This window comes from Anopheles stephensi, chromosome 3, assembly GCF_013141755.1.
Source record: "Anopheles stephensi strain Indian chromosome 3, UCI_ANSTEP_V1.0, whole genome shotgun sequence".
Classification (NCBI taxonomy): Eukaryota; Metazoa; Arthropoda; class Insecta; order Diptera; family Culicidae; genus Anopheles; species Anopheles stephensi.
This window is the reverse complement of record NC_050203.1, coordinates 35053924-35081766: the sequence shown is the minus strand read 5'-3', so window position 1 is coordinate 35081766 and position 27843 is coordinate 35053924. Positions and strand designations below refer to the sequence as shown.

The 27843-nt window shown below is 44.3% G+C and overlaps 1 protein-coding gene across 4 annotated transcripts; it reads right to left on the bottom strand.

Moving 5' to 3' along the window:
* Positions 1 to 1407: 1407 nt before the first annotated feature.
* Positions 1408 to 27528, bottom strand: LOC118509767 (ubiquitin-conjugating enzyme E2 W). 4 transcript variants are annotated; one of them, XM_036050904.1, is made up of 7 exons: positions 27255 to 27528; positions 4689 to 5085; positions 4457 to 4548; positions 3489 to 3591; positions 3332 to 3417; positions 3102 to 3247; positions 1408 to 3032 (listed from the first exon to the last, which is right to left on the bottom strand). In XM_036050904.1, the coding sequence occupies exons 2-7, from the start codon at positions 4818 to 4820 to the stop codon at positions 3019 to 3021; spliced, it is 573 nt and encodes a 190-aa protein (XP_035906797.1). In that variant the 5' UTR covers positions 4821 to 5085; positions 27255 to 27528; the 3' UTR covers positions 1408 to 3018. The 4 variants fall into 4 exon arrangements, with proteins under 4 accessions (XP_035906797.1, XP_035906795.1, XP_035906796.1 ...); XM_036050902.1 differs by lacking the exon at positions 27255 to 27528 and adding an exon at positions 21067 to 21899; XM_036050903.1 differs by lacking the exon at positions 27255 to 27528 and adding an exon at positions 21704 to 21899.
* Between the last annotated feature and the right edge of the window lie 315 nt (positions 27529 to 27843).

The window sequence follows — 27843 nt, the reverse complement described above, 5'->3', positions numbered from 1 at the left end:
TACCGATCAGACTCACACTGACATCAAAACTGGAACTGGAAAACACTGACATCAAAACATCAATGAGAAATACACTCTTGTCACACTTCTCGGCGGTACTAGGGGACTTCATTGCAGCTGGAGGTGAATGTGAAGACTAGCTGTCTGTAATCACAAACCAGTTTAGCATCCAGGGTTCATATAGCTTTGCCAAATAGCCAAACGCAGAGACAACGATCTCGATGTTAAAGAGTTCAAAGCAACTTCAACGAATTCTTTTTCCTTCACCTATTTTATAATAAAAGGGAAAATACATAGTATTATCCACAAGGTAGACGGCGATCGAATAGTCAATCTCCAGGGCTCGATTCGGTACACCTCAAATTGCCTCTATACAGATAACAGGAGTTTATCCTAAGCATATCCCAGTAGATCTAACCGGTCCAGCGAGCCGGTAAAAGAGATGTCTAACAGTTCAAAGTAACTTCAACTCTTTGTTCTTCACTTGCTAGGAGGCCGCCAAGCGGCTGGCGCGACAGCAGCGAAAATCTTCATACGGCAGAACCGAGGTTCAAATCCCATCTGGGCCGTTCCCCCATTGTGAGGACTTTACTATCCAACTATGCGGTATCAAATAAGTCTAGCAAGTCGAAAATGGTAGGCATGACCCAAGAGGTCGTTAGGCCAAAGAGAAGAAGATTAAGTAATAAAAGAGGAAATAGATTAAATTTTCAACAAGGTAGACAGCGACCGAAGAGTCAAACCCCCATAGGGATTACATCTCTATACAATCAACAGGAGTTTATCCTAAGCATCAAAAGTCAGTACCGAAAACAACATTGATGTAGAGTACGCGCAAGAGTGCTGGCTGCCAACAGGTCATACTACAGCTTGAGGAAACTTCTCCACTCTAAATACCTGTCGCGACGGACGAAGCTGGGACTGTACAGAACATTTATAGCCCCAGTACTCACACAAGCCTCTTAGACATTGATTCTGTCCAATGGTCGCTACAATGATGAGCTCTACGAGCTGAACGATGATCTTACCATCGTGCAGCGCATTAGACTCGCCAGGCTCCGGTGGGCTGGTCACGTTATGAGAATGACACCGGACGACCCAGCCCGTAAAGTCCTTTTAGGCCGTCCACACGGACAGAGGAGGCGTGGTAGGCCCAAATTGAGATGGAGTTATGGCGTTGATGCGTCCACCGGCCGGCTGGGATAACGGATTGGCAGACGAAGGACCGTGAGAGGTATCGAGGATTGTTGCAGCAGGCCAAAATCGCGAAGCGCCGGATTTAGTAAGTAAGTAATCATATCATAGTAGATTGCGGGTTATATCCTCAAACAGAAAGTCGTCATCTATATATTAAGCCTTTTGCTTTCACACACGGCCCATACACAAACACACACCCCCGCTGGCACATGTTAAATTTCAATCATTTATTCCATACTATATGTATATATTCTACCTGTCTAATCTCTTTGCCTTATACGACTGGTAAGTAAAATTTAACACAACGACGACGACTCTACCATTTAGCCATTTTTGTTTGTTTTTTTCTTCCATTTTTCTTGTTTGTTTGCTTGTGTATGCTCAAGTATGCGTTTTGCGTTTTGCTTTTTTTTCGTGCCAGCTGTCTCTACTGCGTGAGAGGCTAGTTGCAAGGAATGTTGCAGAATAATTTTGATATTTGGTGTATTTGTATTTGTTTGTTTGCTTTATCTAAACGTTCTTATATAGTACTCCTGCAAACTGTTTTTTTTTCCTTCTTTTTTCTCTTATGCATTTTTGTTTACTATATAGTTTGCATTGCTTCATGGCTGCGAAACCCCTGCCAGCGACGAAACCAAACATGAACACAATGTACGAAACACGGTTTACCTTGTTCAATCTGTTGCTTTTTTGTCTACTTTTCGCATCTGCTGCATTCAAAAGGCTTTCATGAGGCGTGACATACGAGTGGGGGGGGGTCCATTCGCCCAGTCACACTGGGACGGACAATTTACTGGAAACTGCTGCCAGTTGCAAGCCACCATCAGAGCCACTCTCACATAGAACTAATGTTTCAAAACGGATCTCATATCGTACCACTAAGCTAAAGAACTAAAACTATCGTTTAAGCCTAATTTATTGACTGGTTTCTTTGTTCTCTTACTTACGCAAGAGACGCGCGGCATATCCATCGAACCAGATGAGCCAGCAAACAAAAAAAAAATGGTAATAGGAAGATAATAAATAAATTCAAATATTAATCAAGCATTTATAGAGGAATTGTATGCTACCAATACTACGGCGTCAAGTGGACACTACCCCTTCTGATTGATTTCTTCCCTCCGCCGAAGCCTACACACAGTCGTCGTGCTGTCGTGCTTTAAGGTAAGTGTTTTGCATCCTCCATCGTCCCATATCACTGTTTCTCGGTCACTGCGGAGACCGTTTTAATCGTTTTTTCCACAACATTCTACTACTTTAGCTTATATAGGTGGGAGCAAACGAAAGCATCAAACGCCGAGCAGAACGCGTGCTTTGCTTTAATGCTTTATTATTTTCCGAACCTCTGCTCTGGTGCTCTTCCGCCGTAAGGTTAGGGAACGAAAACGATAAACGAAGCGTTTCACAGCGCTACAGAGCTGCTTGTGTCGACAGCACTGATTTTCGAACGCTTATTTTTTGCGAAATAAGCTACGGCGGTAAGCACTTCCGAAGGTGGGCCACTACTACTCTACGATTCCCATAATATGAGAACTGTTTCAAGAGGAGTAAAATAGGAGCAAACTAACACGACGTGACGTGTGAGGAATAAATGAAATGAAAAACGGTTTACTTACAAGTGCTCTTAATTCAAATTTGTAAGCTACAGTTAATTCGACTGGTAGATTTATCGCGGACGTGTTGTTAACTGTTTCATGTGGGGTGTATGCGCGAAACAACGATCAAACTCATGCTCGATGGAATCGACTAACATCGGGTTCTTTCTTCTCTTCGTCCCTCCAGTCGTACGTCACTTATGTCACACCTAGGGCCGGCGACTTCTTACACGGAATCATCTGTGAAGAAGGGCAGTGATAAATCGTTACCAGCTCTCTGCTGTGGGACATTTAACAGCCATAACCTACCATGGTACCACCATTTAGTTTTTTTGGGATTTTTGTTACACGTCTTCACGTAAATGCCGTTGTCCGGCGGTCGCCTTTTCTCTCGACAGCTGCTCAACATCGACGATATACTAAGACACACTGATTGTACTGACAACGCTGGCGACCTGCGATTGGTAGAGGTGAATTAAAACGAGCATTAGCTAACGATTGATGCGTCCCGCGCCAAGCAGAGTACACACGGTACGTACCAGTCATCCGTTAGGATCGAAAGACATATGTGACCGTTCGAGTAGACGTGCGGATGTATGGGAATATTTGAGCCTATAAAAGTTACCTTTAAACAGATAAAAACATAATTTTACTATGATTTGTACAGCCTATACCTTATGAGAAGCAGATTCTTACCTCGGGCGAATCGAATGGGTATTTGTTGTTGAATTTAAATAACAACTGAAAATGTTCACCTTCGTATAGTGTTCCTTCCACACCGTCTATGTTTATGATCCACCTTAAACAAAGGAACAAATACAAGTCAATAAATTTTTGTTTCTGGCACATAACAAACCCCTGTTCCAGATAATGGAAGATTTCAATCTCACTCAACGGAATATCAGTCGTTTGTGGAACTTTTGAAATCATATAAAGGGATCATACACACAATTAATGCAAAAATTGCCATCCGATTTTGGAGTTTTGATATTATGAATGTATTAATACAGGGTTTTTCAGTTGATAAGGCAATAGCATCCATTTTTATGGCAGGCTTCTTAGATGGTATGGCAATCAAAGCTAGTTGATATGAAAACGGGTTCAAATGATAGGGAAATGAAAAACCTTTTATTGTAATGTCCTTAGATAATATTGTCATAGAAGCCGTTGATATTGTAAACGTCCTTTAAGCGCTCGGGCAAAAGCCAGGCTGCATGATGCGAGATTCCAAAAAGATTTCGCTAAAAAGGGGAGGTTATGCGAAATTTATCCGTCAAAAAGATTTCACCTCCTCGAGCGTGAAATATCAATGGCTACTATGAGCATATCATCTGAGGACATCTCAATAAAACGTATTTGATTTTCCCTGCATCTGAAGCCGTTTCCATATCAACTAGCTTTGTTTGCCATTTCATCTCACGAGCCTGCCATAAAAATAAATGCTATTGCCTTATCAACTGAAAACCCCTGTAAACTCGTTCGAATCTGAATGCTAGGGCGTGATCGTGTGAATAAACTATCCAATGACGTCTTGTTACAAATCATGGTCTTAATAATATTTCATTATTTATTTGAAATATTCTCCTTGGTGAGTCAACAATTCCATTATAAGGATCGAAACCATTTGAGCGCATTAAAATTTTAATTTTTTAATTCACACTTACTGCGTTAGGTTTTGACTGACACTTTCCTCGTCTACTGACACACCTGGCGGAGGTTCCTTAATTAAAGACATCAGTTCCTTCTGGAGACGTCTCTGTAAGAATGATCAAGAACAAACAGGTTATTTTAAATTTCCTTCTACGAGGCACAGTATGCAAAAGACATCAACTTCATTGCAAGGAAAGCCAAATATATTGTCGATTGAAAACGAGCGGATGGGGAACTTAAACTTGCCTCCCAGCGGCTATTGTCCAGGATTAACTTTTTGTTGTCCTTTGCAGCATCCTGTATGACGGTGGTGTTGGTCGTCGAAATCGTTTCCGATTTCGAAGGTTTCTCCTTCCGCATGCGTAGTCGATTAAACATGTTGAAGTCGTATGTATATTTGCAGTCGTACGATTACGATTTGTTACTACTTCCGTTTACTCCTCAGAGTACAGTGATTTACGATTTACGATGGCTTCTTCGCTAATTGGTACGAACTAAACAAACGACTATCACTGGTAACGATCGAAAGGGATAAATATCTGGATATCGTTGCCGTGGGTGGAAGAACTCTAGACCTTATCCGTTGAAGCATTGATCTTTTTTGGCCCGTATTTATCTGGACGGTTGTGAAGCACACTATTATCTGCAAGGGTACGTGAAATTTCGTTATGCGACATTTTTAAACTCCTCACTTATCGAAGAGCGTTGAGAAATTCGGTACTAAACGATGGGCTGGGTGGGCGAACCTGTCGGATTGCTAATCGGATTGCTATAGTTTACAATCTTTGTTATTTGTTAGCGAGCGCTTAGCATAAATTATTTCTCGTGGTACGGATCAACAACTTTGCTTGGTAAACAGCGTGCAATTCCCGTGGAAATCCCTGTGAGCAATAGCAGCACGATGATGAGTGTGTCAATGTTTTCGCAGCCTCTAAAGATTACGCTTGTCCCTCACAAGCAGAGCGAAGGAAACACTTTGTCCGCTCTGGAGACAAAGAAGATTATCAAGATCATTTCCCGGCTGCAGCCAATTGGTCGTTCGGGAATTGCCAGACGGACGCAGATTGCTTTCCATAATCATCATCGCAGATGGGGATGATGAAAGATAATGCGGCTGGAAGCGGACAAAGCTGTAGCCATCGAGAATGATTCACTGTGCTGTGCTCCAATTTTATTAGATACTCAATGGGAGTTTTAAATAAAGTTAAAGAAGTCGTAATAGACTTATCATACCTTCCCGATGGATAATTTCTTAATTGAATTGCCTTTAATTTCTCATAAACCTTTCCCAGCACCCAAACTGACAGCTACAAAGACTATACAGCGCCTTGAGCGGGTGATTCACACACCCGCATTTCGCAAACGCTTGCACCAATCGGTTTCCATTTATTAAAGACCGACCGCGGACCACACGGCACATGCTTCGGGATTGTACGGTGGCCACAAAAAATTGCGCCGAAATACAATTCCAGCCCCGCAATGGCGCAGCAACTAATCGACAAGAAGCAGCAAAAAATGCTAGCGAAATCGAAAGCGAAAAGTGCATCGGTAAGCGCATTGAAGCGCACGCTTGCACTCTGCATGATGCAGCGGCAATATGGCGCGTGTGTGCGCGCGTGTACACGAAATATTCGCATGCCTTGGCAGCTTGCAGACCCCCAGGGCTATACACGGTCGGTTAAAATTTCAATGAACTTCAAGCAACGATAGGTTATCCAACAACAGATGACTGCTCGGCTAGGAAGGGTAGTTAACCTGGCCATTACTGCAAGGGCTAAACGATTTTTGCACGAGTAGAGTAGTGTCGAAGAAGAACGCAGAACTGCAGCTGGAGGCACGTCAGCATCGGCGTCAGAACCAAATGAATCATTCTCAGTCGGTAGAGTAAGCTGCCAGACAGAAGAAATCTCTCGAATGCAGCAGGGGAGCGAGTTTTTGTTGAAGTTGGTCGTTAGTCCACAGATAAGTCGCGACCGTTCAACGGCCATTCGCGGTTGGAAAGGCGTAAAAGAAACTTCGAACGTATTTGCATTGGCAGCCCTTTGTGCTGCGGCACCCGCTCGAGAGAACACATCCAGTACGGTGCAAACACAATGCATGCTAATGAGCAAATGCAAGCCGCCCGGTGCACTTTTTAACCCTTGAAGGACAGTTGGAAAGGGTTGTCGATAGAAAATAGTTCATTTTATTGATCATGTTTGTTAAGTAGTTTTTACTAAATTATAGATTTAAATACAGTCTTTCGATCCACATAATTGAAGATATAAGGGGCGACCTGGTGGTGAGGCGACAACGGCACCGGTTTTCATACGACAGAATGGGGGTTCAAATCTCATCTGGGCTGTTCCCCAATAGGGAGGACTGACTATTCCACTATAAACAAGTTTAGTAAACCAGAAATGGTAGGCATGACCTGGCAAAAGTCGTTAAGCCAAGAAAGAAGAAGAAAGATAGTCTTAATTAGCGCTTCCTTAAGTCTTATTGCAAACTTCTCCTTACATGATGCATGATTCCACTGTATGTTTGCAAAGTTCCATAAAGGACTACTCGTTTCAAACAATCCGTAGAACGATTCACAAGTTTCATTTCATGGATTGAAGCCCTGTAAAACTACGAAATTCAAATAACAATGAATGAAATGAAATTATACAGTTTTAGTTTGCCGAATTTTTTTTTAGAAACGTTCTGTACCTCGAGAAATGAAGACTAACTAATTTGAGTCAAAAATTAAGCCTATTGATTTCACAAAAAAATATTATCCCATGCACAACATAATTACATTTTTGCAACATTGAAAGGTTAAAAGGCACATTACTCTTGCTAAAGCGGGGAGGTCAATGCATGCAACTGCATCTCGCGGGACCGCTAAACGTCGAACACACACTCACACACGCTCTCAACCCTACTTCTAAAGGTATTATCGGCGGCGTAAATTTGTTTACTCAACATCACAAATCACGCGTAAATCCGGAGCGCGTACCTTTCATTAAGATACGGTCCCGCCACCCTATAAACCGGCTAACGAACTACTACTTACTGGCCCGCGATTGAACGCGATTGAAGCCGTCATAAGGGCACCCGCGCGTTTAAGCGTGCAACAAAAACCCACCGACGCGATCGCGAGACTGATCGACCCCTTCAGGTGGTGGTGGTCCAATAAAATGAGGTTATGTCAACACACACTCACTCACGAAATCGATTCTAGAAGTAACGTTTGCATCGGTGATGGCTTCCCTTGAGATTAATCAGCTCATATGGTAAGCTCAAGTTGAAGGACATCATAAATTTGTCCATAAAAGATCACACAAAAATAAATGGCTCTAAACTTGGCCTCAAACAAGGTAATTAAGATGTGACGACAAGCAGAAAAAACAACGATCGATCGATTTTATTATTTAATTAACGACGGTGAACCGAAACGATAATTTACTCCAGAGCACTTGCACTTTGCACTCTACGGAACGGGTTTTTTAAATGTGCTTCTAGAAAAGGAAAACTCTGGTACCGTCACGACGACGTTCTGACGTTCGTTCGTTAGATAATCGTTATGACACGCCGGTGATCGTATTCTAATGCAGTTGAGAGACGGCGTGTGTGCGCGCCCTATGTGCCAACAGCAAATTGAGGAAGTTGAATAATATTTGCCTCTGTGCCGAACACACATCCGAATGATGCATTTTTAATTGCTGGCGGAACGTTTTCTATCACTACTTTAATTGGATGCAAAGTGGGCATTCGAAACGTTTAAATCGAGGACTGTAGATTAGGATCTAGAAAGAAAATTCTATAAAAAAGACATTAATAAATTGATTAAAATGACTAAATGAATTTGAATTCATTAACAGGTAAACTTGACACATATTTAACTTAAAACTTGATGAGGTCGACCATAGAAAATTTCCATCCTAAGGGGCATAAGAAACTTAACAATCCTGGAGATGTCATTATAATGATACCGAACTACCTTACTCAAACAGATACATCCAGATGGCAGATCTGATATGCTGCAACGACGATATGTATCTGATCTTAAGAAAGACTCTTATTAGAAGTTCAAACCAAAGACAGCATGCTACCATCTCACAGGTGAAGATAATTTTCAAATTCATGATGGTGGCAAGCATTGGCCGCCTCTCGAGTGGGACACAAATTTGCATGAATTTGCATTAACAGTCGGCGAAGGTGAGTGCAAGAGCTTCCACGGAGCCATTTCTCAACCAGTTACACAAATAGACAAACTGGCTCGCACAAACGTAAACTACGAACTAGCCCTGAGAATCATCCTGTAATCGCTCAGCGCAAAGAGCGAAGACGGCGGCCCCTACCCGATGCAATAACAACATTCGGATGCACTTGCGGAACCGGTCGATCATCGATTGGTGTGACCAGATAACCTTTACCAGATGGTACGTTTCTGCCAGAACTAGGTGAGAAACGAGGCCACCAAACATTGTTTGCGAAAACAATCTCATCGTCCCATCAGCGCGCGCGATCTACTAGCGCGAGACCATTACCTATCTCGTCCTTGGGCGAAGAAGTGATTTCCAAACACAGCGGGCAGTGCAGTGCAGTGTAACGCCGATTTGAATTTACTCGAGCGTCCCTAAACTCTCTCTCCAATAGACGGCTATTTTTCAAAACTAGAATCGATTAAATGATCGCATTCCGCCGCCGAATACAGTCGGAACATTTTGCTTCAATTTATTACAAATTACACAAAAGCGGCCGAACATCGCGTCCGGAAGCTAATTGATTGGGTCCGAAAAATTTAAACACACATGGTCATTTATGTTTCGATGACCTCATAGCATCAAGCTTCTTAGATCATCGCAGTCGTGACGATGGATGGATGGTTGTAGCATATGTTTTATCAACATCATATGCTGCTGGTGGCCCTTTCGACCCGCGGCAATGGTAACAACACACATTTAATGAAGGGGGCCTTTCGATTTACCCGATAATAGACGAGTGTCCACTTTGCGAGTCGAGTTCAAAAGAACGACTCAGTGGGAAACGATTCCTTAAGCAGCTGATAAACATATGTATATTTAGATCGCGCTTTGCCCGAGGGGCGCTACGGTATTAAAAGCGATTTATGATCGCTTCTTCATGCCCGCTCCCCATTGAATTCTCTTCCCTCAGAACTTCTGCAAAGCAACAGTGCTACTGGGGGTTCGAGATCACGTTTAGTTTGACATTAAATGAGAAAAAAATATAAGACTAGAGCTCTAGTTTCTCCCATACATAAAAAAAAAACATATCCAGAGTCTGATTTCGTTTGAACTGCGTGCGTAGTCATTTTGACAAATCGATGTTGAGGAACTCTGAAAAAAAAAACGCTCCCAACTACACATCCCACAAGCACATCCAATAAAGTATCCAAAAACATGGGCGTGACAAAATTGAAGCTAAATTAAAATGAAATGTTTATGCGCCATGAGCTTCATGTTTGATTTCCCGTGCTCAGCGAATCTAGCGTCAGGAAATCACACGCGTGATTCCGTGACGCCGTCCTTCAAAAGAGAAAAATGGCTGGTAGCAAGCGCGAAATGCGTGCGAGTAATAAAGCCCGATGCTTTATCTGCCCGTTGCTTATTATTGCTGTTGTTTTTGATGCTTAAACACAACAAGAACAGCAAAAAAAAGGAGGAAAATCTATACAAAATGACCGTGACAGACAAGTAACATGGAAGTGCCATTGGAAACGTGGAACCGTGGATTAACAGCTGCTTGCAATAAATATAATCACCGGCCGGCCTGGGTGTAACGCCAAAGGAGGAGGAGAACGCACAGTAGCGCACGCATATGACAGATTGCATGGTCTCGTGTTACAAATGATGTACATTTAAGATTGAAGTTGGAGTGAAGATTTCAATCACAATTTTACAAGGTCATGATAGACGGGATTTATTAAAAGAACAGTCGAATCGGATATTTGGAATCCGAATCGCATGCATTCCTTAGACTTGGATAATGTCTAAAACCGAGAGAATTCTTTGTAGGAAAGAAAGTAGCTCAGACAACGAGTTTTGGAGAAGAAGGACAAATCAAGAGTTGCTATTAAGTCGAACTCTAGAAACAAAACAGTGACCTGACTGTTGGCCAGACAGTACATACAGCGAGACTCCGGAGGCAAGATCATGTCATGAAAATAACACCGAACCTCTTGAGGCCTTTTTAGGTTGGCGAGACGTAATTATAGTGATAGTGTAGTTGCCTTCACATAAAAATCCAGAATAATGAACGGCATATGAACGTGTCTAGCACTAATACATCTGGTTTCAACCAAAAGAGTTTTTTAGAGGCTACAGGGGTATTACGGTGTTATATAGCGTCTACCAGATCATCTGCCTGATATTGCAAGATCGACTTATCTAGTTCGTCGAAGGCATAGTTGTAAACTATAAGATTGGAGTCCGAGACAGACAATCAACCACTGAAAAGATCTTCACGATACGGAAAATCTTGGAGAAGATTACGGATCAGCAGCTTCACTCCTACCATCTCTTCTTTCATTATGAAGACGCATATGACAGCATAGCCAGGGTAATACTATACGACGCAATGATCGCTTTTGAAATACCGGTCAAGCTTACCATAGATAGGTGATCACACTTGTGAAGATCCTACTCTTGCCGCATTCCAGAAAAAGATGCTCAAACAAGATTTTTTGCCCCGTATGTGTGGAAGGACCAAGGAGGAGACTCTCTCTATCTAACTAACGATGAGCTATACGAGCTAGAATTAGACTCGTCAGTCACCGGTGGACTGGACATGTCATGAGAATGGCTCCGGATGAACCAAACCGTAAAGTTCTATTAGGCCGTCCACACGGACAGCGGGACCTGGTAAACCCAAACTGAGATGAAGTGATGGGGCGGTCCGGTGGCCGACGGCGCAGGTCTTCACATGGTAGGAGCGGGGACTACTTTGCTACGCGTAAAATTTCAAACAAAGCCAAAAATGGCAGGCCGACACCTTTAGAGGTTCAGAGGTTGAAGTGCCAAGAAAGAAGAAGATGGCGGTCTGAATGGTCGGGAGGGTGTTAAACCATGAGCGGTATCGAGGACTGTTGCAGTAGGCCAAGACCGCAAAGCGGATGTAGCACCTAATAATAAAAGAATGCATTACTTAGTTTTAAGATAAAATTCATATAAATAGTATGTCTAAGTACGGCTTCGAGACGTTTTACTTGATAATAAATAAAAATTAATACTAAGTTTACGAATAACATCAGTTGGCGGAAACAACTAAATGCACTGTTCGAAATAGAAGATAAAGTAAGCATATTTCATGAAATTGGCGTTACCTATAATAAAACCCTGACCAGTACACGTTGTTAGAACTGAAAAACCTTGACGTTGAATTTTATCTCGCTCCCAAAGCACGAACTTCCCATAGAATCCATAAAATTAGCTCCTACGGTGTCACATGCAAGTATTTGCTGGGATGCTGATGCTTTGTACCAGCTGTACCTCACAAGGGATGAACGAGGAAGTATTACCTACGATACTTAAAAAACACGACAGTAAGCAACCATATATCATCCTTCGAATGGCTTTATGTGCAGTGACCACATACGCCACACACGTGAGATTTATCCTCTTCCTGCACATTTCTACGCGGAACACACACACACACACCTTCGTGACCACACAAGTCGTGAGACATGATAACGCGGTAACATTACATCTGGCCAAACGGGCGGAACCTAACCTACCCTAAACGGATTCGAAAGCAAACGGGCGATGGGTTGGTTTGTGTTTATCCACCAGCAGCACCATAAAAGGAAAGTCATCCTGTGCCACCCGCCATCTTATCGTGGCACGAGCGCTATTTAAGAAAGAGAATAACACAAAGAAACAGTCGAGATGCCTGGCCCGTGGGAAAACACACAGCAAACCATCTTGACCTACCGCAAGCCATTTTGCAGCAGCGTGACTTTTTGTCCATTTAAAACGCTTTATTTGCGTGATGCCCCGTGGCAATGAGCACAATGTAGGCGAACATAAGGACCTTTTCTGCGTATGATTTGAAATGTTTTTTTTTTTGTGTGGTCCACATCATACATAGTGCAACAAAAGAACGCCGTTTTTATTGTTTTGAATTATCTACTGTTAAGCTATATTTACAGCATCGTACAAAGCTTCTAATCAGGATTATAACAATGAGCTACTGTAGAGCAATCAAAATAAAGGCTTACAAGTGTGCTTTATTGTTGATGCCCATCATCAAAGCTGTTAATGATTCAAGGAAATCGATTCCTTAATCTGGCCTGAATCAACCTCCACATGCTAGAAGTAGTATATTCATCCGATAACAGCCACTTCCTATCAGCTGGCTAAAGGAACAAGCGGCAAACAATCAACTTGTACATTATCTTAATCTGTCGAGCAGCCGGTCGTAGATGATTTTCATACACTTTTATGATAAAAAAAAAACAGAACGACACAAAAGCCACAACGGTAGACAGAGAAAGGACAGCAAAGTGTCGATCGTGGCAGTAGCCTATTTATAGCCGCTTTGTACTGCCAACGGCCATACCCTAAGCAGAGCAATTCGACTAGAGGGTGAACCACAAATTTTAACCAGTGAAATAAAAACAGTTGCCATTTAAAAAACCAACCCCCCCTTATTGGCATTTTGACGATCATTAACAGCCGAATGTCTTAAATCTGGTTTTGCCACAGAAAGGCAACCATCATAAGCAATGACACAGACAGCTGTGATGACAGGTTTGCTGAAGGACTCACCCCAAACTATCACTTGCGTGCCGATACGGCGCGTTGTGAGTGAATTAGGAAGATTTCACTCCCCCCCGAAAGGCACCTTGCCACTGGGAACATTCTTTACGGTCCATCCTGTCAGGGAAAGCGATTTATTGACTTGTGCCGCTGCCACTGTCACACTGTGTCAACCACGTTATGCCCGGTTGGAAGATATCATAATCAACTTGACCGGGGGCAGTGTTGTGGTGGCGGATGGCGAAAACAAACCAGGAAGCAATTAGATTTGATGTGATGAAGAAGAAGAAAAACAGTCTTGAAGAATCACAACCAAAAGGACAACTGAGCACGTCTCCCGTAACCGGGGCACACCACACCAGCAGTGTTCAATCAATGAAATCACGAACCGCAGCGGATGGGCGCGCTGGTCCGTGACAGTATCGCCGATGTTCCTCTTCCTTTCCCTTTTCAATCGATACCAACAAGGATGACTAAATTCTGGTAAAATATTACACTTTAATTGTTGCCGATGTGTCGTTAAGTGAAGGAGCGAAGCAAGAACACGAGCCACACATCGGCAAAGGCGCGAGGAGGCGATGCAATTAAGTTAAATTGAATATTCAATCCATTAATGCTCCATCGCCGTACCGGGTGAAACTGGCCACACAAAAGGAGACACGGCCATTTATTAGAAGCTAAACACGTGTTTCGGGGGCACGCCAAAGTTAAAACAAACGCTTGAACGATAGTTGATCCGATAACCTTCACCGGGGAACGTGGTTCGGTTCGGTAGTGCAACGCACTCGGAGAAGATATGATTGTATTTATTTTCCATCATGGCTTTGAACGATCAATCAAGGAGAAGGAGTGAGACGAGAGATCAATCAGTATCAGAATGGTGAAAAACATTGGGAAAAATTGCTATATCAAAATGGACAAAACAATGTTCTAAAAGAAGTTCTCTGCCTTCGAAATATGCTTCAATCTCTCAGGTGAATCTTTCAAATGAATGATGGAATGTTGCAAGCCCTTTGAAGAACTTTGCAATCATATAGTGGAATATGGCGAACAGATTTGCAACAAGACTGTGGAACTTTCGAAATAGCTTTAGATTTTCTATCGAGTGATCATGCCCTATCCACATTCAACAAATTTTCCCTTACTGTATGCATGATTCCATTATATGATTGCAAAGTTCCATAGAAGATGTGCATTAGAAACATTCCCCTTAAATATTCAAGAATTCCTCTAAATCGATCGAAACCCTGTAATGATTTAAGTTTTCCCATCAAAATAGCTCCCCCTAGATCCACTACAAAGTTAAGCGTACTTGTTTCACTATTCGCCCCAAAGCTAAATCATGTTTGCAGACCATTCTACTTTATCGACCTACTGCCGTTCCCGGCAGGCAACCGGTGGAACGACAACGTACCATCATCTCATGTTCAGCAACATTATTTTAACGATACGATCGGCGGTCGGCTCGATCGATCCCGGCTATGATTTCTGCCGATCAAAGCTAGGCATCGGTAGCGTTCCAGTTTTGTAGAGCACTAAATGGCACCCCACCACTAAGCGAGACGATGATAGAAGCAATCAAGCAAAATTCATCGCTTGACTGCGTGATGATCAGTCGCGATTCCCTTCGAGCTAAACGTGGTTCCAGCTCGGCGGAGAGCTACAGAATATGTAAACATTGAGGAGGGATGGATGGACCAGCTAGTACCGCAGCCACATACAAGTTTTTATGTCTGGAAACTCTTAAAACCTAAGTGAAGAGATGTTGCTTCAAAAATAATATTTGTCTGGAAGGAAAACGAACCTATAAAACGCATAGTCTACAGTCTTTTAAGAACTCAAGGGTGCAATCAAAAATTTAGATAAATGTGTCTTCCGACATAAAAGCGAGCATAAAAAGCGTGTGGTCGCCGGCCGCTCGTTTTAATGGCGTTCCAGTTTTCGGCACTCGTGGTTTAAGACTATTAAAACGATCCTCCTCACTCCTCTAACGCGTCCAATTTCGGCTCAAAAGCGCATACACGCCATTTGCTGCAGTCGATCTCGTCAGTTCTCGTCGTCTGCACGTCGCCGGTAGGCATTCGCAGCTTAACGCGGGTGCTTTGAAAAATTAATGTAATTTAACCCGAGCCGGCATAATCCGACACTTTTGCGTTGGTGTTTTCTGCCGCTCCAGGGACTTCGCATCGCCCCGGGCCGGCGTGAAACATTTCTTTTTTTTACGAAATACTGGAATAATGTTACCAAAAACGAACATTTTTGTGCCATAAATCCATTCGTAATTCATTACGAGCTGTGATCGGAGTGCTCGATAAGCTGCCTTCCTTCAACGGCTTGTTTCGATCGCCAGCGAAGGCAGAGAAGCAACAGTCTTATTAGCGAATCATTCGCCACTCGAACCAACAACAAAAACTCAAGCGCGGATGTTTAACGCAAAAATAATGGCACTTGAGCGAAACGTCTAAAGGGCACTTGACCACACCATGCATACATCAATCTCGCACAGTATCGGACCCCATTTCATCGCGCCGAACCTGTCTACGATCTGCTCATGAGCATACTGTGCAGAATTATGAGCTAATGAACCACTTCACTTAAGATGGGACTCACCATATCTATATTGCTCGATGTTTGATTCTTGCGTGCGTTCTCCTACCAACTCCACACCCCATGGAAAGCGCGCATCATAGCGTATATTAGCGTGTATTAAATTCGTTTGCGCATCCCAACAACTAGCGCACAGTCGAAAGGGGGCGTGTGATGAGAAACGCAGCCAGAGACAAGGAAGCTGTAACAGAACCGCTATCACAAGTCTGGCTGAACGATGGCGTAAAGAAATGGTGTCTTGACGACATCAGGGTGGTGATGGTGCGCGTTCTGGCTTTATACATCTTTGTGCCGATGGCGACGATCATGTTGATGACGAAGGCGCGATCCGTACGGGATGATATGTGCGTCCTACTGCTTTGGGGCCATCGCACTACGGGATGCCTGTATCGCTTCCCATACGCTGGCGGATTGATGACTAATAAAATAAAACACCAGACATGTATAACTTTGTCGGTTTAGGAGGAGAGCAATCGGCACGGCAGACAGGACGGCCGCGCTCCGTTGCAGCAGCACTGACGTCTGGAAATCAGCGAAAAGTTGGTCCGTCTGGCCTTCGGTTTGCAGCAGCGCATACACACTTTCGAAAAACCTTTGGGCCATTAAAATGAACCGCTTTACAAGCACCGTTGGTACGACTCGTCGTACGGAGTTTGGCGGATTGGTTCGATATTTTTTGCGAACTGTAGCGTACTACGAGGTGTAAAACAGTGTCATGGGAAAGGTTCTTACACATTAAACGAACATGAACCTCTATGTGTGTGGGAATTAAAAATTTACATGAACCTCTGTATGAGGGAATGTACTAAATGAAGAGTGGAGAAAAGACAAGCCCACTGAGGAATTCTTTTTCAATTATAAAATGGAATTTAGCAAGCAGTTAGAGGAAGTTTCCAATAAGCAGTGACTGAAGAAAGCAGTGCCTAAGATTGAATTTTCGACTAATTTGATATAGTCTTAAGATCCAATGACATAAAGCAAATAATCCACAGCTCATTGTAACGCGTTTATGAAGCAGTATCTCGTTAGCATCTCTCCTAACTGTTTGCAAGATTCCATTATATGATTGCAATGTTCCAAAGCCAAGCTTGCACCATTTCATTGGAAACATTCCCCTGAGTGATTCATATGGTTCGAAACCTCCTGTGCAATGCAACCTACGACTAGAGAACCTGCTGAGGGGTTAATTGTAGACAATCACTTAAACCGTCTCTACCCTAACCCCCATTTTTGTCCGCCTTTCCAAACGCTCGCCGTCGCCGCTGTCAATTATTCTAACAAATCATAAACCGTTTCGTTTCGCACGGAGTGAGAAGCTAGAAAAACAAAAATAGATCCACTCCAACCGAACCACGGGGCATGCGAGTAAAAGACGCATGCACGCCGCCCGCCCGGCAGGGAAACATAAACTTGCCTCACGATCAACCACGATCAAGCCACTGCTGGCAACGACGCGTGCACGGATGTGCCCCGGAACATGTGCGGAAATTTGGAAAACACCCAGCTGTCAGCTCAAGGTGAGTGACCGGCCCCCCTCCTACCAGCGAGGGAGGTGTGGATTTGAAAATTAGGAAGGAGGTCACGAAAAGTCACGACATCCTCCGCTTGGCCTGGCACGACGATCTGCAAGCAAAACCCCAATTCCACTCCATACACTTAGCGCAGCACCCTTCTTCTGGGTGCGCGTTTTCGGTGCAAATCGTTTGCGAAAACACTGACTAATCAACTAATTAGTTACTAAGTCGCGCCGAGGGTCGGTCTGGCCGTGTGTCGTTGGAAAAGAACCCGACAAAGAGCGTGAACATTATTACATCAATTTTTTAAGAGTTTTGTAGCATTTTTTTGTTGCTTTGGTTCACGCACCCTTACCACTGTATTACGTAAACGGCAGTTGAAGCATGGAAAGAACAGTTGGGGGTGCTGTAGAAAACGCATCGTACCACAGCAAAGGGGGGGAAAAACTGCACGCGCCACGCTATTTCACTGGGAAAGTTGAACCGATTTTCCGTACGTTGATCGCAAATCCGTTGGGCACGTTGCTGTTACTCACCGGGGGTGGGTGTTTTCGCCGAACGCCAGTGATCTTGAAAGACGTGCCCTCACAATGCAATAATACACTTGCGCCCGAGTGTGTTTGGGAATTGGGAGTTGAGAATGTTGTGTGTAACATTGGTGCACAGCTTTCGTCCCATGCAACAAAAAAAAAACACACGGGCATTCGGGCCGGGAATAGATCTGTTCCCTCATCGGTTCCCTTGAGGATACGAGCGATCGTACGTACTGTTGCTGAGCCAGACGTACGGGCAGACCCCGAGCGCACTTGATTCCGTGCTCTGTTTGGTAAACAAGAGGCATGAGTCGCGTACCCGCCATTCGGTAACTTAATCTTAGCCAACATACCTTTGCGTACACGCACGCGGGATAGTGATCGCAACAACATAGTGTTGTGCCCTTTGTTAAGAGGCGTGAGTGATTAAGACTTCTCACCGACAGTTATAGTAGATCGCCGCACAAAAGCTGCTGCCACCGCTGCCAAATGCGTAGTTTTTCGTCATCCCGACGATCAAGGGCTTCAAGATGTCTGCCAACAAGATGATACCGAAACACTAACCAAACAAAATCCGAGAGCCAGATGATGCGTGCTCGGTGCGATCTCTCTACATTGACCGATGAAGCGCAGCATCAGCTCTCGCTTCCTAGAGACAACACGGAACAGTACATACGACCAGACATAAAAACAACGCGACACTGTCTCCAACCGGTGGTAGTTCGCGGCTGCAACTTTAAGTGCATGTCATCACCGATCGTCAAAGGACACCAACCGCCGTTATGGGTTCGTTGACAAAAGTGTCTTTCTAGTCGCCATCACCCCCGGTTTGCCGAAGACCTTGCCCCACAAACCACCGCGTAGGATCGCAAATCGCAACTGCAAGCAATCGAAGCGGGAAAAGTTGGCTGGTGAAACGGCCAGCAGCGATGAGACACACACGAGCAAGTTCTCGAAAGTATGCATCGCTTTCTTAACCAGCCCCCGTCGTGTTGTTGACAGACAAAATGGGTCGGGATTGTGCCGTTCGAAGCTGCCAAACTAAAAAAACACATTGTACGATCGCTTTATTTAGTGCCAGTAGTACAGAGGGTTTAAAAATATCTGCCAGAACAATGTAAGTGGCTTACAGACCAAAACCAAACTAAGCCCCAAGTTGATCAATAAAACGATTCAGCACCCGTAATGCACCTACGGGAACGATCGCAGCGGATAAATCATAAATTGCAATAATCGCCATCTTTCGACGGGACGCAATAGATCATCTACGGGCAGCAAATTGGATACTTCCAGACGGCGGCACCAGCCATTGCTGAACGGTGCAGAAACGAACAAAACAGTACCCTTCGGTCCCGAGATGCTGTGACCGTGGAGGACGAACAGGCACAGCCAAACAATGCAGTTCGTCTCGTGTGGCCCTTCTGCTTGATAAATGAAGGGCCAGCCAGCAGAAGAAAGATGACGTTTTGCGGCGTTATGGTGTGTTCTTGGTTTTTTTTCTTCAAGCTCCCCAGCCCGCCCAGCATCCAGCAACAGTCTGTGGGAAAGTTCAAGGAAATTGAACGATCGAGAAAGATCGTACATTGTTTCCGTGTCATCGTCGGCCATCGCACGCTGACTGTCAGCAGCAAACGAAAGCGGGGAATCAATTTCAACACAAAGTTTGCCCAGCATTTCCAGACGAATGAATGTGTTTCCGTCCGAGAATTGCATTAAAACCTGCTGAGAGGTTCTCTGCGATTTGCTCGACTTCCCAAAGTCACTCCAATAAAAATCGTACACTTTCGAGAACAAATAAAATCATTCTTGGCATGTCGGCGGATCCGAACACTAGTTCGATGCTCTTGCCCTACACGCTCCACTTGCGATCGAAAGATCAGCTCACGCACACCGAATTGGTAGTGCTTTAGGTTCGTGCCCGCTCAACTAGAGACCTCGGGGCCTCTAGATAAGCGTTCTAATTTCATACAAAAACAAACAAACGCTTCAAACGGCACGATGTCGGCACCAGCAGCACCAACCAGATGCCGCTCACAGGCTCCAGGCTGGGTGCTGGTGTGTGTTACCTTCTTTGCCCAGCGCATAATTCCAGCAATGTCCATGTTTGTCGGGAGCTTGCTTTGTACTGTTCCGCCGGTACCGTCCGTCCTGCCCGTGATCCCAACGCCCCAGGGCGGATATGTATTGCTTCTAGTTTTCACTCCCGGAGGGGGCGCGCAATGGCTTGCCCGATGACATTCAAACGTACCCGTCGTACGGTCGCGTCTGCTTAAGGGCAGATCGAAACGCATACGAACTGCAGACAGGAAAACATTGGAGCGGGCAGCGATCTTCTAATGGTGGTCTGTGCTGTTTCTTGTTTTCGTTGTATCTTTAGACGCTTCGCCACCCACAGAGCGATGCACGATCAGACGATGCAGGTTTCGTCGCGAAAAACGATGGTGACTTAGGCAGCATTAGGTGTAGGTAATGGCTGGTCCTCCTCCCTACCATAAGCAACGCTCAAGAGAGATGGTATGCGCGAACCGCGTTACCGCATCTTTGGAGATTCTGAAGACAAATGACTACAAGCATTGGGTATTAGATAAAGAACGCTAATTTGCATCCAAAGCGCTCGGTGGGTGTTCACAGCAGAACCTCCGCTTCAGAAAGAAATAGAGCTCAAAAACCTGCCAGAATGGCAGATTTCCAATTTTCAATGCAAGACACGTGCGTTGAGCTGGGCCCTAGCCACGGGGAAGCCGCGGGCATTTCATATTTGAATGTTACCAAATTTGCATATATCACGTGCACGACGGGCGCAGGTTGCTACTGCAGGGTGATCGTACATAGGCGCTAGATCGGCCCCGCGGGGGGGGTTTTCGATCGTTTGCCAGAAGACAGATTGCTTCCTTTTCCTACCGTAATCTGCACACGGATGGCACGAAGAAATCGTAAAGCATTTCCGGTGGCGAGCTCGTCTCCATTCGGGATTCGGAAGACGAAGACGCACCGTGATAAATGGAAGATGTGTGCTTTTTGTCAGTAAAGTTGTGTCACCGTAATTTGCGTAAAGCAAACAAATAGCGCAAACCGAAATGGAGGCAAATTATGATCTACCAAAACCGCAATACTATTTCCCCACTTAGCTGGTACCGCTCACCGCTTACCCAACCCCGCAGAGGACTCGCCGCCAGTACCGAATTTATCACGCTTTTCATAATAAATTGCTCGACGCTGTCCGTACGTTGTTTCTCGGTCCGCCGGTTGCCGACAAACCGCCAAAAGATCAAGTTACTCCTGCTTGGTTTCTGCCACTGACGCTGATCTCGCTGCTCGCGGGCTACTCGCTCACCCCCGTCGTCCTTCCTTGGTAAACGATACACTTCCTCAAACGCGATGACACACTCCGCTAACCCACCACTCGAGTGTCGAATCTAGTAACCCTCCTGGCAACGGGAAAAACGATCACCACCAGCCGGGCAAGAGTTTCGCGTCCGCGTTTTCTTCTTCTTGTTTTCCTTCCCGGCTTGTTTTCACACGAGTTAATTTCGGGTCTGGTTTTTCGCAGCTTTTCTCTCGGCCAAACGCACTACACTGCACTGCAACAGTAAGCCACACTGAACGACATTGAACGGGGATTTTCGGTTGGTCCGACGTTCCTACGGTACTCGATCTGTGGAAAACGACTTGGGGGGGCACAGGAACCGGATTTTCCAGCTGAGAAAAAGTGTGCGCTCAACTAGAGTACACACTCAAAATATTTATAAACAGGAACGGGCACACATACACACACACACTAATCAGCCGAACGACCCACCCAGTGTTCTAACTGTTGAGCGCCACTCTATTCGGTGTTGATGCTACACCGTTAATACGCTTACCACCCTACAAAACACTGGCGGCGCTGCGATTGGGAAGACTGGTGGGAAGCTGGCATTCGATTCTAATGGCCACAAGAAAAAAAAATCTTCCTCCAAACGTTCACTTTCACGCGCGATCCCTTTTGTCCACCTCGGCCCAACACAAACTTCTTACGGTCGTGTGCGCTACTGGCACAAACCGCGGCTACATTCGCACTGAGTCGCTTGCGTACGCGTCCGCGTACAAAAGTAGCGAGGATCGTGAGCGCGTGAGCTAAGCGCGCGAGTGCGCACGTTGTGTGAGAGCTGCGCAAGAGAGTGAGTTTTAGTTGTGTGGAAGCAGCTCTTGAGGCGTCCAACAAAAATCCACCCTCGGCAGAACTGTTTTGACCATGACCATCGACATGGTGGTCCGCGTGGGCGTCATATGCGTCGTCCAGCAATCAGATAACACACAATTTGACTGATACGCGGCCGGACCGGGAATGATGAGAGGGTTGTTGAACCCGCCCGCTCCTTTCTGGCATGAAATCCGAACCAATTGAGGGCGCGAAAGGGTTTTACTTTATTTTGCTTCTCGCATCGGGTGAAGGAACGATCGATCGATGGGTGACAGCGGAAAAAGGGTCATGGATGGGCATCACATAAAAGCAAGATTGTTAAATGATTCAAAACGGAACCTTTACCGACATTGAGATCGATTCCGTGCACCTTGTAGTAATATAAAAATCAACCAACAAAGAGATGTTCTCTCTTCCTGGGTGGTAGGAGGGCAAGCTTAATAGTGATCATTTCAATCCACCATTAAATATTTTACAATTTAAAAACAATTAAGCACGCTCATTCACACCGAGCTAATGATTAGATGAACCAACGGCAAGTTCACGATTAAAAGGGAATGGTTTTTTAAATGGAAAATGGGAAAGTTACCATTATTGTTCGTCTTTCGGGTGGCTTACTTCCCTGGCCCCCAACAAAGATGCGAAATAAATTGCACCTTTTTTTCATGACACTCCGAGTGCTTATCTACAATGTACCAAAGTGTTGTATGAATTAATCATTTCCCTTTTTCGCACGGTGAAAGACTTCCGAACGGTTTGCGTAGAAAGTTAAAGCATTTTTTCCCGACCAGCTACCAAAGCGACGAACAATGAGGAAAATGTGTTCTAGGATTAAGTGGGATTATGGGCCCATTTGTTTGGTGTAAGCTGTAAGCACAAATGTAAGCCACCATTGTAGTGCCAACACGAACACTAGTTTCATTCATGCAGCAACAACAACGACGCGGTGGATCGATCATGTCAAACTGACTGCGAACATAAACACCCGGTAAATGGCTGCGTAACTATTTACCGAGAGCGACGGATTCCCCCCGCCTCGCACGGTCGCCTAATGCATCATCAACGATCGCCACATTTCGTGAAGAAGTAGAGAAGGAACAAAAAAAATCGACAGAAAATCATGCACTTAAAGTAAACTATTCGTAAACACACAAAGAAGCTTCTTGTTTCACGAAAAACCATATGGCAGTATTGTTGGGGTCTCGAGGCTAGCGGCGTGCGCGTGTTACTTCCCGGTAACAGTTGGCTACACATTTCTTTATCGGCGCAAACGAATCGTACCACTTTCCGTCGATCTCCACCGTTCGAATGCATCTCCACCCTGACGATGACTCTAGCAGCCAAGCGTAGGATAATCGATGCAACGGAAATGCACGGGAAAGAGCATGAATAAGCCGTGTGTTTTGCGTTGCATTGCAAAAACACGACGCGCTTACCAGCTGGTTCCAGCGAGGATCACGCTTTGGATAATGTCTTTCCCTCCCTTTCTGTGAGGGCTTATAAAACCAATAATTTATTAACACCAGACACACATCGGGGAGAAATTGTAAAGAAAATGGAAAAGGGTAAGCCATTGTTGGGCCAGAAGAACAGATGAGACCTGTGTTGAGTCGGGTTTTAAAAGAGTGCTGCCAAAGAGTGCTTCATAACAAATGGATTTAAGATGCAGGATGCAAAACCTAACGTCATAATAGTTTCTAGGTTTAAGTAGTAAGTATCTATTACTTTAATATACAAATAACTTACATCCAATATACATACAAAAAAGGAATTAAGCAGGACCGATGCCAAGGTTTTTAGTCTGGTATCCTCTGGTCATGTGTGGAACTCGATGCAGTAAGACTCGAGCTCTTAGCGGCCATTCGTGTATCAGAAGGTTGTTCAACTTCGCCAAATAGATTGAAATCATCCTTTGATTCGTTTCCTTTTCCCTTCCAATATCTAGGATAGTAGGATTGACTCGGTCTGGATACTTCAGACTTCTTCTTCTTGGTCTAACGACCTCTTAGATCATGATTACCATTTCTGGCCTACTAAACTTATTGATACCGCATCGTTGGATAGTCAGTCCTCACTATGGGGGAACGACCCAGATGGGATTTGAGCCCCGGTCCGACCGTGTGAAGACCGCTGTCGCATCCAGCACCGGGCCGTCAGTCAGTCTGGATAGTGTCTAAATTCGTGTCTATGTTTTTTTGGTTGTTCCTGCTAGTAACGTCACGATACCTCGACAGTTACTTTCCAATCGAGGATTATAGAAGCTCCCACCAATTAAAATATACAAGAAGTTTCGAAGAATGGAAGTCATCGTACACCGTATCAAAGAAGCGTTAGGATAAGCTGAAGCCTGCGGTATTCTACCAAAAAATGTAGAATATTATCACTGGTTGGGAGTGATTTTTGTGATATCAGACGGACGTTAAAGAGTTGTAGTGTTGCGCGCTCGACTTACAATTTCATACTGTTTATTCACTGGTCCGGTTACAAGTTCATCCTATTCGATTACATAGTTCATCCATTGGTCAAGTCACTTTCCCCTTAATTCACTTCTAAGTTCGTTCGTGTGCGTCAATTTATACTATCTGCTTATAGTGTTGTTCCTTTACCATATTTCGTGTAATAATTAATATTTCATGCATTTTCTACATTTTTTGGTCCGGAATAATGGAATAATTAAAGGAGGGCGTGCAGACCCAGCGATTGACACCTAAGCACATAATCAGACAAGCTGGAGGACATGGCGAGAGACCTATGCCCCACTCGATACAAATTATAGGGATTCGGGAAGGAGACTTGATTTCAGGTCAGTTTCCGAGTAAACAGCAAACAGAACAGTGTCTATTACAATTTCATAGTTCTTAACTAAAGAACCAAGGTTGATCAGGAAAGAAAAACCAGAACGACAGAACATAAGAACAGAGCAATGGAGGGCGAGATCGGGTAAACGACATAACTTTACAGAGACGGACTATAGAATATGACCATTTTTTTTAAATTAAAATGAGATGTTAAAAAAACGTTCATTGTAACGACCACCTTTTGTTTAAACGTAAAAATGAGTAGTTTTATTTGGTCAAACTTTGTTGTATATTTTTGCAGCAGTGCTGGGGATCGCATTATTTCCGGATCTTCTCCGCATAGCTAGAACTGACTATCCAGCTATGGATGTAGTTAGACAAGGAAGCCAGTAATGGCACAAGACCACTCGAGGTTGTACAGGCAACGCAGAAGAAGAAGTTGAAGATGTTTAGGAAAACGATCTTATTATTTGAGATATCGATTCTGAATTTCTTTGTGATTTCTTTTTTGATTCTACTTGAAAATAAGACTGGTGTAATAAGTTGATCTCATTTTACTGCCCATTGTTGTATTTGTCCTTATAAAGCAAAGAGTGACGGTATTACGAGTACACCAAGAGGAAAAGGGATCAAAAACTCTGTGGTTACAAGCAAAGCGCCCTGATCAGACGAGATATGGGGAGATATACGAAGAAGAACATTTTTCATCATATCCATCGTATTACAGAAATAGGATGATTGAGGGACAGAATGAGCAAATAAGGGCCTGGGGAACACAGGCCCCACAGCGACTAGCAGAAGGCAGACATATTTACATTTAATTTAACGGCACAGCAAATATTGAAGCAATTGATCCTTAATTGTGACAGTATCGCTCTACATCAACACGAGCTTCCAGGCAGAAGGTTCCAAGGATTCCCTTTCTTGCAAATAAGGGCAAGCCAAGCTTGGTTTCATGACAAGAGAAAGCCCATTGTTCATAGCTAGAACTGGAATATCGTCACGACCAGAAGATGAGTAATGAGCCAAGGGATCACGAAATTCCGTTTTATATAAAATACGTACAAAAAACGCTCTTTTCAGTCCGCAAAACTGATCGCAATTCAACCAGTTCGTCGTTGCAACCAAACTGGCCACGCTTAAGTGGGTATCAAGGATTGTTTTGCTTGCGAAGCGACCAAGTGAAAAAGGCAACAGAAAAGAACGTTCTATTTGCTTACACTATATAGATACATCACGCGTCGAGCATCGCAGCCCATTTCGGTACACTGATTTGCCGCCCAACTTCCCTCAAAACGTGTGGTGGCCGACCAGCGCACCCGCGAGAAGGGAAGGTGCGAACGTGTATTATGTTTACCCAAAATTGACCTCATCGAGCGCCGGCTTCGGTAAACATAAATAACTCTAAACCGATTTCATCAAACGCGCTGCGCTCAACCCGATTCCCCAAAAATCCCATAATCCGATGCTTTCGGTTTCGGTGATGAGTGTTTGAATCAATTGTACGCGTCTCGCCTCGCACGGTCGGTTGCGATATGATTCACGGGCCTTTGTTTATCAGCAGCTTCCGACCGAACCGGCCGCGGCAAGTGTCGAAGTGTCGAAAGAAGTGATAAATGTTTGGAGCTCCGTGACGTTGTTTGGAAATTCTAAATTGTAATTATTTATCGATACCAGGTGTGCTTAGGGGAAGGAATGGCTCTCTTCCTGGGTTGCATTTGAAAACGGGAGCGGTTTAGATCGAACGTCCCGGTACGTGATACGTGAGAAAATGAAAGCAACGACGATGAGAAGCTGAAGATGGTGCAGTTTTGTGTGCACGATTAATTCAATGCAGTAGTCATTTCGATTGTGGAGGGTAATCTTTCCCATATTCATTGGTGTGGCGTGCATGGCTGAAATAAAATGAAAGCGTTCTTAATGAAAGGCAACAAATACCGTACCGGTACCGAATTTGTGCGGGAATGCTCGAGGTGAGGAGGAGGAGGACTACCTTCACCGTACAAACAGATGGTGTGACGCACGGCTATCGATCCTGGCAGAGGGCCAACAAACTGGGGAGGGTTGAAAAAATCCAGCGTGACCTTGAGCTTAGCCGTAGAGCTGTTTCTTCTGCCGCCCGGAAGATAACCCGCACACAACACTGCCCGATAACGACTACCCGTGGGCCGACCGATTAGGAATTGATAGTGTCCCACCAGAATAATACACCTTCGATAAATGCATTGAACTCGCCATGATTGATTATCTTGCAACAGACACGTTGTAGCTCGTGCAAGGCAGTTCGTGTGCTCAGCACGGCGTTCCACAGCTTCCGTACTGACGAGAATTGACCAGACCTTTTTTTTTCTACCGAACCATCCTCGATCCCATGTCCATGTTTCTATTTGGCTTTCCTTGCGTGAAATGCAGCAAAACAACAATACCACTCACCTCGGACGGACTCATTGCCGTCTTTTTGGAGCAGTCGGGTTTGTTCATAGAATTTACACCATTCACACAGGCGAAAAGAAGCGCACTGGCACAACCGTAGCGTAGCACCGTAATTGGGCTACGGAAATTCTTTCGCTTAACGCAGGCTTCGATTTGTGTTTTTTTTTCGCGAGATGCACAGAATGTAGAATTGTTTTACTTTTTTATCACAGAAAGAAATGCGGCGACTTTACCTGTGCAGTACTGGTAAACATTGGTGAAGCGGCAGGTTCGTCCATGGAAGCGCTATTTGACAGCTTGACATGTCAGGAAAAACGAAGCCTCGTGTGACATTTGCGACTCAATCGATAGTAAAAGCAGCTTGGGTTTTGTGAGCAACAATAAATTGGAATTTTTCATCACGAATTTATTATTTCAGATTTTTGGTGATGTGAAAAATGATTCATTCGTAATATAGCTGAATAATTAAACTCTCCTTCAACAAAAACTAAACAAACAAACAAACAATTGCATAATATTCATGAAAACCCTAAGACCATTATTCGGGAAACATTTTGGAACATCTCTTCTTGCTCAAATTTGTATAAAA

Coding starts and splice junctions, on each gene's coding strand:
- LOC118509767 (XM_036050904.1), bottom strand. CDS start 4,820: ATGTTTAATCGACTACGCATGCGGAAGGAGAAACCTTCGAAATCGGAA. Junction 4,549..4,688: donor TGGACAATAGCCGCTGGGAG/GCAAGTTTAAGT, acceptor TCATTCTTACAG/AGACGTCTCCAGAAGGAACT. Junction 3,248..3,331: donor TCGATCCTAACGGATGACTG/GTACGTACCGTG, acceptor TACCAATCGCAG/GTCGCCAGCGTTGTCAGTAC.